The following is a 12139-nucleotide window of genomic DNA, read 5'->3' on the forward strand; positions in this document are numbered from 1 at the left end:
GTTTGGTTCCATTTGGACGATCGATAACACATGCTTTATCATTGTTTTGCTTGCTATACAGTGACTGCATGTTAACATTACAACGTAGAAATACAGTGGTGCAAAGTAACAAAGTAATAGAATAGTTTGTGGCTCTATGGCCACAAAAAAACAACGTTGATTCTCACAACTCAACTCAATAGTTTTTATTCATGTAACATAATTAATAAAAGTGCAAGGAAACCCACATTTGCCTATATTGCCTAATATAGACAAATCCACAGTGCTGCCGTGTAGTTATTATACGCTCTCATTATTGCCGCTTGACACAGTTATTATTATTATTTTGTTATGTCTGTTTAGTTTCTTTGTACAATGAAAAGTATACTTCCTATAGTTTTACTTTTGATGCCATAACCACTGATTGATTGATTGATTGAATACTGTATCAACACGATTACTAACAGTACTGGTGGTAGTCAAAGGTTTAAACCCTATAATTAACACCAGATGCTTTTGATACTTACACGTTTAATTAAAGGGAGCCCTCAACTCATCTTAACCGCAGTGCATATATCTGAACACAACAGCACAGCACAGCACAGCACAGCACAGTACAGTACAGTACAGTACAGTACAGTACAGTACAGTACAGTACAGTACATTTCAATAATCCCTGAGGTGACATTACTTCTTTGTATTGACCCAGAAGTGTGCTGCTCCAAGTGACCACATGGGGGAGCAGTTGGGCATAAAGTGAGTTGAGAGCCGCACAACAGCTCTGTATGTAGAATGGAAAGTACAGGTCAATACAAAAACTGCTAAAAGCACTAAGACTTGTTTACATCAGGGTCGTCCATTTTCAGTTCATCTATCTGTACATTGTGTGAGTTACAATGTTAGCCAAGCTAATCGTTTTTAAATCACAGCCTCAATGAAATGTGACTTGTGTCACATATTTGTCGGAGAACGGGGTAAGATGAACCACTTGTCCTGGAAGCAAGGCAAAATGAGATGGCAGTAAAATCTAATGATCTACCCATATTTCAGGATGTCTTCTATCAATTGAAATGATGAGTAAGCATCTATGACAAAGGGCCATGAAAATATGACCTTTTTAGAAAAAGTGGTCATGTGGCTCAATTTGCCCCAGGTAAGGGGTAAGTTGATCCACATGATATTTGAATGTTAAAAGCTTAAACTTGAACAGAATGTATTCACTTATCGATAATAATATAATAACAGTTTTCCCTTTTGCAAATAGTCTTATTTGTTTATTTATTATTTAAACAATATTAAATATTAAATAATATTAAATAAAGTGTGTTATTCAGAACCTTATATTTGCAATATTGTTAATACAATATTGCAAACTTCTCTTAAATGAGTATGTACATGCAAATTAAAGGTCATTCAGTATAATTTGAGTAGCAAAGACTTAATAAAAAAAATATGAATAGTGATTCCCATTGACTCAATTTACCCCCGGACATCTAGTTCATTTTACCCATAGCCACCATTTTAGAAAACAATGACTAGAATAAGGTACTTCAGACAATGTATTTGCTAAATGATTCACATGGTTCTATCCATTGGCAAATCATCAACGTGTATGATATTACATTTTAGACCTAGGTACATTTTGCTTTGTGTACATTGTGTCGAAATTTTACTTTGACTGACAAAAAAACTTTGTGTAAAAGAATGTTTTCTACTTTCCCCATGTGCTTCCTAACTTGTGTGCAGCGAATGCCTGGCCACTGGAGACTTCATTATTTCCGATAGGCCTATTGCTCTTATGCTCAATAATTGAGTACCACAGACGAAAAACAGTCTAAGTCCAAATTTCAGACTGACCCCTCCACGAAAAGGCCTCGGTGTCCTGAACCCTTATCTATTATTTATATATTATGGATCAATAGTGTGGACTTTTTTGTCTTACACGTGATTCTTCCTCTCACTTTGATTTGTCCTTTTACCCGTGTGTGGGTGCAAATGGTGTCTCCAGTGATCATAGCATTACAATTAATACAGTTTTTATTCCCTGAATAAAAATTCACTGAGGGTAAAGTGGACAAAAAGTGTTGAGGTTGTATAGTTCTTGCTCTTTTGTTTGCAAAGAATAGGGGGTGTGTAAAAAGCATTTCCTACTACAGGGTCACTGGACAGTAGGCTATATGCCAATGCTTCTTAACTAGCTGTCTAATACTGGGAAATAGGAGAAAACGTGGTTGTCATTACTATATATATAGGTGCACTTTTTGTAATAGAAGATTTAGGAGTGATGAGACTGGTTCAGTCCAGAGGCTTAACCTTTTTTTAATAAATTGTATTCAAAGAGTATGACATTGGTTTCTAGGCTTTATGCTTTATGAATCCCTTTCAATTATGTTTTCAGGATATTGAATGTTTAATCCTATACAGGTATTGGGACCAGGGGTCATCATCATGTTGGCTTGTGGTCAACAATTTTTGTGCCACGGACATATTCATTCATAGTTTTAGAAATAGTGCTTTCAAATATGAGAAATGTATAATGAGGCTCAATGGCAGATATTGGCACGTCAAAAAATCCCTTTCACCTAGAAACTCCATTCACACTTTGTATAATTCAGCTTACTGTGGCCACACATGCTGGAACATTTTACTTTGAAATGTTTTGTATAGTTTCTGAGTTATTTAACTTAAACGCCCAATGTATTCTCAATGGCAATATCACAAACTTTGGCATGCTACTAGTCCTACATACTTACAACTAGAAACCCCATTCAAACCTATTTAGGTTAATCTTATGGTGGACATGTTTGCCTGAAAATGAATCTTTGAAATATTTCATAGTTTTAGAAATAGTGCTTTCAAATTTGAGAAATGTATAATGGGGCTTAATGGCAGATATTGGCAGTTGGCACGTCAAAAAATCACTTTCACCTAGAAACTCCATTCACACTTTTTATAATTCAGTTTACTGTGGCCACACATGCTGGAACAGTTTACTTTGAAATGTTTTGTAGTTTCTAACTTTGGCATGCTACTAGTCCTACATACTTACACCTAGAAACCCCATTCAAACCTATTTAGGTTCATCTTACTGGTTCAGTCTCAATATGCCATTCAAATTAATAATGCTAATTACCCTATAGCCAGACAGTCAATGTCATGACAATAATGACACTTTGTTGAGAATCACAGGAATTTAATATATCAAATATATATCACATCAGGAGACTGAACAAGAGAAACATTCTGGAGTCACACTCTGGATGCAATTTGATCATTTAAAAATAAATACAAAAAAGGGAATATTATGCATCTGTGGACCACAACAAAACAAAAAAGGAAGCAAGTAAACAAATCTTAAATAGGCAAGGAAAGGCAAGGTCATTGGTATACAGCATTATCTGAACGAGACAATTTGATGTGCATTCCACACAGAATGAAGTGCATTATAGGACAAAGTGCAAAAGGCTTGACTTTCCTTTCTGCATACCATAGTAACAGTAGTAAGGAAGTAAGGAAAATGGTCCCAAGCTGCCTTCAACTCTTCAACTGCAGTGTCTAAACCAGGTGTTCTGAAACATTTTAGCCTGTGGCCCAAAAGTTTATGCCCAAACTAGTGAAAATAGCAGATCTACAAGCCCACAACGCGCCGCGGTGTGAGCTTGTACATGGGCTATTTGCACTACTTATTAAACATTTGTTTTCTAATGTATGGAATTTCTTAGATTTGTCATTGATTTCTTCATGAAATCACCACATTTTGTCTTTAATTCATGATTTTTTTAAAAAGCCTAAAATCGCCTATGTCTACAGTATGTATGTAGTACAGTATGTCTATATTGTTACCTGAGCAGAGTACCTTTGAGTTGTCTCTCAAAAATGGATCAGAATACTTACAGTAGTTGACTGTTTAACCCAGGGGTGCCCACACTTTTTGACTTGAGAGCTACTTTCAAAATGACCAGCTCGGCAAGATCTACCCACCAAATCAATTATTATACCATTGCTGAAAATAGTTTAAATATGTACCTGAGGGGGCTTCGGAATAGTAGAGTTCATGTTACATTCTGTTCAGGAGTATACAACAAATGCACTTGGAATGGGATTTAAAATATATCTATATTCAATATATCTACCTGCACAGCCTTTGTGATCTACTGGTAGATCGCGATCTACCTTTTGGGCACCCCTGGTTTAACCCCTTAAACCCTCCATAATTAGTAAAGTGGGCGTGAGATTTGGCTCTGTATTTGGTCAGCCACCGCCCTTCTACACTAGATTTACAGCATTGGCGTTGTACTGAATTCACATAATGTGGGAAATCATAGCAAAACACAGTAGAGATGAACAAACACTGTGCAGCAGCTGGGCATCACAGCACACAGTTCAAAAGTGCAGGATGTGCACATCCAGTTGGTCGCTTGTGCTCGACAAAGAGTTAAGGTGGTTGCACACTGGACGCGTTTTTCGGAAAAACGCCGGAGAGTGTGTGTGTGTGTGTAAGTAAATAAAAACACTAGCTTTTCTGGGAATACAGGAAACAAACTACTATATATATATATATATATATATATATATACACACACACACACACACACACACACTACTATATATACAAAGTAGTGCTGGAAACTGACACCGACATCCTATTGTTTCACCAACCTATGAGCCGGTCAATTTTGCGTCAACTGATGAGAAATATCTATTGTCCATACCTAGAATGATTAAAAACTATTTGCACAGTTGTCAGTTCTGTTCAAGTTGGCTACTCGACATTTATCGTCATTTACAATTGCAATCATGGTCAATGTATTCTATACACAGTATAGAAATATACATTGCCCCATGAGTTTGTTGGAGAATGAGCACTCTGGCTTAATTGCAGTGCTGAAAATGAATGTGAAATGTACAGAATCTAGACTAATATCACCATCCCTTCTTTAAATCACAGTGAAAATACTTTGCGTTGTCTCATACAATTTAGGCATTTAGCAGACGCTCTTAATCCAGAGCGACTTACATTAGGCAGGAACAAAAGTATGGGAATACATCACATATATAAAATGCATTTATCAAGAAACATGCGTAAGCTAAGAACGTAACTAGAACATATCTATATAATGACACTATACATATTAACTATACATATATACTATACTATACATATGTAGGCTACTATGATGTGCTATGACTATATACAATGCAATTATTGTGCTGTCTACATGACATGCTATAAGTCTGTTTCAAATGCTATCTAAGTCTAAAAAGTGCTATCTAAGGGGGTAGGATAAGTGCTATGGGCCATGATGGAGTCTGAAAAGGTGGGTCTTCAGACTACGGTGGAAGATCGGGAGTGATGCCGCAGTTCTGACTGCAACGGGGAGTGCATGATGACGATCATGATGATGATGATGATGATGATGATGAAGACGACACCAATGATAACACCCTTAACCCAGGTTAACGGTCCAGCTGGAGGAACCTCTAGAGACAGAACGAAAGACGAAGAGAAGAGAAGGGGAGAGAGAAAAGTGAAAGATGATGAACAGAGAGTCCTCCTATACTTGATTTATACAACCCAATAATCAATAGCTTTTATAGATCCGTGATTTCTACCACTCAATTATATGATGCACAATTACAAACATAATCACACACTCGATTTAAGTTTAGTGTTGTCCATTGGTGGACAAAGTACTCCCAGTATCAGTCATAGATACTCAAATTTGAACTTGAGTTTAAGCACTGGAGTATTCAAAAGTACATGCTTTAAAAACGATCTTCTAGAAACAAAATCAAGGATCTTTCAGAATAAGAAAATAATAGTGAAAATAGACGATCTGCGAACACACAGTGAGAATCCAGATCGTCTTTTTTCCATTGCATTCGAAACGGAGCTTAAGTGGTTAATTGAAATTTTACTTTATTCCTTCCTAAAAAATTTATTGGATTAAAAAGTAAAATGTGTTGTCTTTGTGGAGTGAAGGTAATGGGTATAAAATAAAATACTAATGGTACTCAAGTACAGTACACATTCTCAAAACAACTTATTTAAGTATACAGTGCTTTAGTATGTACTGTGTTACTGTCCACCACTGGTGTTGACTATAGCTAAGCACCCACAGTACAGCCAGAGAAGTGATCAGTGGAAGGCAGCGCACCTGCTACATTATGCAGATCAGGCAGAAAGGAAAGGCGAAGACGAGGGAAACATTACAGCTTTATCTCCTACTTTAATTCCTCCGATGTTGGGCAGCAAAAGGAAGGAAAGATCAGAGGTCAACGAAGCAGCAAATTCTCTCACACACACACACACACACACACACACACACACACACACACACACACACACACACACACACACACACACACACACACACACAACTAGTAGTAGTAATAGTGTAAGCACTAGGCAGAGTATTAGTAGTATTATTGGTAGTAGCAATAGTCAAAGTAATACTTTAGCATGTTTCCATATGCAGTAAGTTATAGGCATGTAATATTGTAAATCGACAATTTAAATGGCAATCCAATTTGAATCGTGACACAAAAAGAAAAATCGTATTGTGAACCTATTATTGTGATTCGAATCGTGAGTGAGTTGAATGAATTGTTACATGCCTAGTAAGTTTAGTATAAAAGCTAATAGAAAGAGATTGTGCAATATGTTTAATCTATTCACTCACTTGTGACTTCAGCCTCTCTGACTTGAGGAGGAGGACCGTCACTGGGTGCCTGTGACGAAGCAGCAGAGAGACAAACATACGGCAGAAATGAGAATTCATGGGGTCAGACACTGATGTTGGGGATTAGGGCCGATTCATACTCCTATTTTACCGCTGTTTCGGCGCTATAGTGCCGAAATTATTTCGGCTCGTCAGAAATTTTCAGTAGCACCGAAGAGCCGACTTTAGGACGGTAGCCGGCCCCCGAACCTCAAATGACGTCACATTGTAGGCTCTACAGAGCCGAACCGACTTTTATTCGGCTCTAAAATAGGAGTATGAATCGCGCCTTAGGCCTGGCTCACATTTAGCGTTCCAATTCATTCCAAGGTTCCTGGCATGGGATCAACCCGGGCCAGATGATTACCAAAGAGTATCTCCGCTCTCTTGATTCAACGTCTAGTAACCGTCACATGCTACAATACGTTTTTGAACTAAATTATGTGCGTAAAGTGGCAAACAATAATGATACATTTGCCCCTGTTTTTCAGTTATACTGAATGAGGTTGAATTTTCACTGTCACCACAGGACAACAGGTTTACACCAGGTACAAACGAGAGGGTGGAAATAGTTTGTGCAAGCTTCCTAAAGCTATACAGGACATCACGGAGGAGGTCCTTTCTCCGTTCCACCGCAAGTGGAAAGGAGAAACGGAATGTCCATTATTGGGGAGCAGCCTAACCATAAAACACACACTAATAAAAATGAAATTAACGCACCTCAGTAGTTGATTCATTTCCTGTGATGCCACGTCCTGTGGGAAGAGACAAGAAGAGTTTTTTTATTTTATTTTAGTTGTGTTGTTGAATATACAATTCACTTTGGGGGTCCTTGGACTTAGAAAACGTTTGAGAACCACCGACTTAAAGGGTGTAGGATAGGCCTACTTGGAGACTTGTTGGTAAGTTAGTTTTATTTATCTCGGTCATGGTTTAGCACAGCATTTGTACATACAGAATAAAGGTTCACATTTGATATAGTTGACCGAAAAGGTATGGGCGGAGGCCGAAGCTTATTATGCCCAATTGCCCACCTTGTTAATATTTAAATTAGTTAACCCATTTAGGCCTGAGGCCGATTCTAAAAACGCCTCTAAATCCTGACCTAAGTTTTCTGAAAAACTTATATATTTATATAGCAGCATCAACAAAAATTACATTTTTGAATACTGTACATACTGTACAGAAGCCCAAAATGGGTTCCCGGCCTGAGGGGGTAAAACACCAAAAGGGGTGCCTGCCCAGAATGGTTAAAAAAGAGAAACAAAAGCAAAACTAGAAGAAGTGCCCCTCGGGCCACAGGTCTCCACCAGGATAATAGCGTTTGTGATGTTTGGACAAAATGTGTAGGAGTAAAAATAAGTTTTTGTGCAATAATCTGATGTCTGGTGGTTGTATACGAGGGCAATAAAAATAAATATATAACACGTAATAGTGTATTCGTAATGTGTAGTAGTGTGCATACAAAGTTGTAGACAGATTGGTGCAGTTATAGGTATAAACATTTAAGTTGCATTTCGTCATCTGCCTGGTGGGAATGTGTGTGCATAATTTCATGGAAATCACACGCTGTGTAAAGGATTTGAGGCATTTTGTTCAAAATGGACCAATCCTGCAATGTTTGGAAGGCAATCTTAGCCAATCGGGATAGAATATGGGAACCTCTACTCAGTATAGTACATGGCAGGGGTCAGACAGCCCTAATGCCCTGGTGGCTGAATGCAGCAGCAACGTTCAAACTACCATAAAGCCTTCAAATAATAGTGGAGGATGTTATGGTAGCAAAGGGAGGACCAACTCCATAGCAATTCCTGTGATTGCTTCCATTTCATCACAAGATCATTCATGAGGTCAGACACTGATGTTGGGAATTAGGTCTGGCTCACAGAATAATTCATTCCAAAGTTCCTGGCAAGGGATAAACCTGGACCAGTTGGGCTAACAAAGAGTATATCTGATCTCTTGATTCAAAGTCTAGCCACATGCTACAATACGTACAATTTCAGAGAATGTTTCAGAGAACATTCTTTCTCGATAATTTCTCAAAACAAACATGTATTGCCTTACCAACAATGAGAATTAATTCCTCGCCCTGGGAGAGTTCCGGAAGGAAGCATTTGTAGCTTCCTTCATCAGACTGCTTCACGCTGGAGAGTTTGAGGGACACGTTGCCATTCTTCAATTCATCCTTGAAGATGGAAGTTCTTCCATCGTAGGTCATCACATCCTTCCCATCCCTCCGGAAATGTACATCATGTGGTGGTGAATCCGTTCTGGACCAGTGCAACGACAGGTCCGTAGCATCGGTGTTGTTACCAGCCTCGCACTGTAGAACAACATCCTTTCCAACAGACGTTTTCACTACCAGACCGTTTCCTGATAAGACAGACAAAACAAAATGTGTTTTGTCATAGTACTGTATGTGTGGATAAGTGAAAACAATTCTGCTTCTGCTACCAACAAGTAATAACTGAAGTTTAAAAACAGACTCATATATGGGTCTGGGAGGTCTGCATTTATTTAACTATTTACACTATTCAAATCAAAATGTTCAGTATCAAAAAGTAACTTTTTATGCATGTAATGGTGTAAAAACAGACTACATTAAAGGTTTAGGTGAGCATATTTTAATGAAGACAATTGCAGTATTGGACAATTATTTATTGTCGGAATTCTGTAGCAAAATCAATAAACTCTGAGACACATAGCCTACTTAATATTTGTGTGTTGCCCATCATAGGCAGTAGAGTAGAAATAAAAATAAACAGTCCATTGTGGGAGACTAGATGTTACATATTTTAGACACATGGGGGCGATATTAGACAAATACATGTAATGTTACCCACAAGTTGGGAGTGTAGCAGATTTTGTCAAAGGCTTTGCCCACTTCGAGCTACAGTGAGTGCCATTTAGTTACGAAGAAAGGGAGTACTAAAGTGGTTCAAACATCACAGAAGCGGGACACATAATCAGACAAGATGTATGAAACACTGGAGCATCTCAGAGGATGACTATTTAAATTAAAAGGCCTTGGAGAGGCTCCAGTGTTTCATTCCTCTTGTCTGCCGTTCTAGTTATTATTATAGCATTTTGTGACAATTTCATTGACGATTTACGTAGTAGTAGTACATCTATAGTAGTAGTAGTAAATATGATATTTATTTGTAGACAGATGCTAGCTGTGTTCATTGGACACAAAAGCACACACACAAAGCAAAGGCTTGCAACTTTTAAAGGCATCTCCAATCAGAAATCAGTAAATTATTAAGTCATGTATGCATGTGTGTGTGTGTGTGTGTGTGTGTGTGTGTGTGTGTGTGTGTGTGTGTGTGTGTGTGTGTGTGTGTGTGTGTGTGTGTGTGTGTGTGTGTGTGTGTGTGTGTGTGTGTGTGTCAACGCATAACTCGAGGACCATCTGACAATCCAATAATCTCTAGTAGTCTATGTCTGTCTGTCTGTCTGTCTGTCTGTCTGTCTGTCTGTCTGTCTGTCTGTCTGTCTGTCTGTCTGTCTGTCTGTCTGTCTGACTGACTGACTGTGGGGATCTCTCTCTAGGGCAGTGGTTCCCAAAGTGGGGCCCCACTGCCCCAGGGGTCCTTGAGGGAGTTCCAGGGGGTCCCCAGGCCCCAGCTAAATTATAGTTTGGAACCAAATGGACCCTTATGGGTCTGTAACTCTCAGTGTACAAATGGAACCATTTGTTCCATTTGTAACTACACTCTCAGAGTTAAATTAACATTGATTTTACAATATAAATTGGGCGTCCCAGGGATAGAAATGCCATTAAATGAGGGGTCCGTAGACCCATCATTTAAGCCGTAAAAGTCTTCTCTTATGGGGGTCCCTGGCATATCTTTTCAAATGGGGTTCCGTGGTCTAATTAGTGGAAAAGGTTTGGGAACCACTGCTCTAGGGTTTCCGAGGCTACTGCAGGTGTAATGCAGGTAACCAGCAGTGTTGCCAGATTTTGCAAGAGAAACAAGCGGCCAGGTCTGTGAAAACAAGTGCAAAAGATGTGACTAGTCTAAGTTTTAGATCAGTTATTTGCAAACAGCAGTTCTAAAGAAATGGGGGTCCCCGCCGCTCCCCGGCACAAAATATCTTCAGATGAGATTCCGCGGAATGACATCTACATACCTTATTAATATGTTGGTCCGTAACATGCAAAAACAACATTAGGACATGAGGCCAAATCAGCAACTACACTTTAGTAACACAAGCCCAAAATAATATAATAAGCAGACCTGGCAACACCGGTATACATTGTAGTGACGTTTACCTCCAGTGTAGCACAACAGAAACACTACTGAGATGAGTAGTCCTGCAGAATGTCTCTTAGCGTAGAGTCTACGTGGGTACGTCATCTTCACGTCTAAAGAAAGAAAGAAAGAAAGAAAGAAAGGTCATTACCATGTACAAGTAAAAACAATATTTTGTGTATGTAGTGGAGTAGAAGTACTTCAAATGGGACATTTGTACTCAAGTACAGCAAAAATGGAGTCTCCACGTCCATATTGATAAACATGGTCAATTAAAATATCCCATTTTCTTTCAATTTCCCCTTAAAGCAGCACTATGTAACTTTCCTCTTCTACCCCGGATTTGAACCCCGATCTCCTGCTGAAATGCTCACAACGGGATAAATTGAATCTTGACCATTAGGTCTAAAATTAGTTTCCTGTCTGACTGTGTCTAGGTGAGACATGACCTTTGATCAGGGAGACAAAATACAATACTATTGTATTAACATACTCTACCATACGGACTGGACAGAATTACATTTTATTCATTAAAAAGGTTAGAGCTGCTTTAGTTTGTCCGTGTACAAACAAAACAAGATACTGAAATCCCAACAAACAAAAACAAAAAAGCACCCCCTCGCTCACACAGTATTTCCACAACTCTCATTGTCCAATAACAGAGCAGAATAAACATAAAACACACTAATGAAACTAATGAAACGCACCATAACCACCAATATATTTGGTTGTATGACAGTGACACACTCCACTGCTTCACATGCTCTGCATTCACTTGAATGAAACGTACTCACCCAGTGCAACCTTAGGACTCTATAGGGGACACAACCTCCTGTACGATCACGTTCCCACTGTCCAGTCCATTAATGGAGCACAATGAACACAAAAAACGCGCTAATAATTAATAAAAGTGAACTACAATGTGCCTAAATAGTTGACTTGCTTCTGTGGAACTGTGGAAGTTACTGAAGACACAGGGAAGCAAGCAGTTCAACCCATTTGTTAGAGGGGCGGGGTTCTCTCTCTCTCTTGCTCTCACATGCTCTCTCTCTCTCACTCTCTCTCTCTCTCTCTCTCTCTCTCTCTCACTCTCACTCTCACTCACTCACTCTCTCTCTCTCTCTAACCTCACTGACGTCACCAGGCTTTTCCACATGGCGCAGTCTGCTCCTACAGGTA

General features: G+C 38.9%; 1 protein-coding gene across 1 annotated transcript; it reads right to left on the minus strand.

The window, feature by feature from the left end:
- Positions 1–5305: 5305 nt before the first annotated feature.
- On the minus strand, positions 5306–11065 carry LOC306921357 (myelin-oligodendrocyte glycoprotein-like; the record flags this gene model as incomplete). The annotated part of the gene is made up of 5 exons (XM_079498468.1): positions 5306–5460; positions 6663–6711; positions 7422–7456; positions 8769–9077; positions 10981–11065. 5 exons carry the CDS (start codon positions 11063–11065, stop codon positions 5306–5308), a joined length of 633 nt encoding a protein of 210 aa, XP_079354594.1.
- Positions 11066–12139: the final 1074 nt, after the last annotated feature.

This window comes from Electrona antarctica (assembly GCF_951216825.1).
Source record: "Electrona antarctica genome assembly, chromosome: 4".
In the NCBI taxonomy this organism is placed as follows: Eukaryota; Metazoa; Chordata; class Actinopteri; order Myctophiformes; family Myctophidae; genus Electrona; species Electrona antarctica.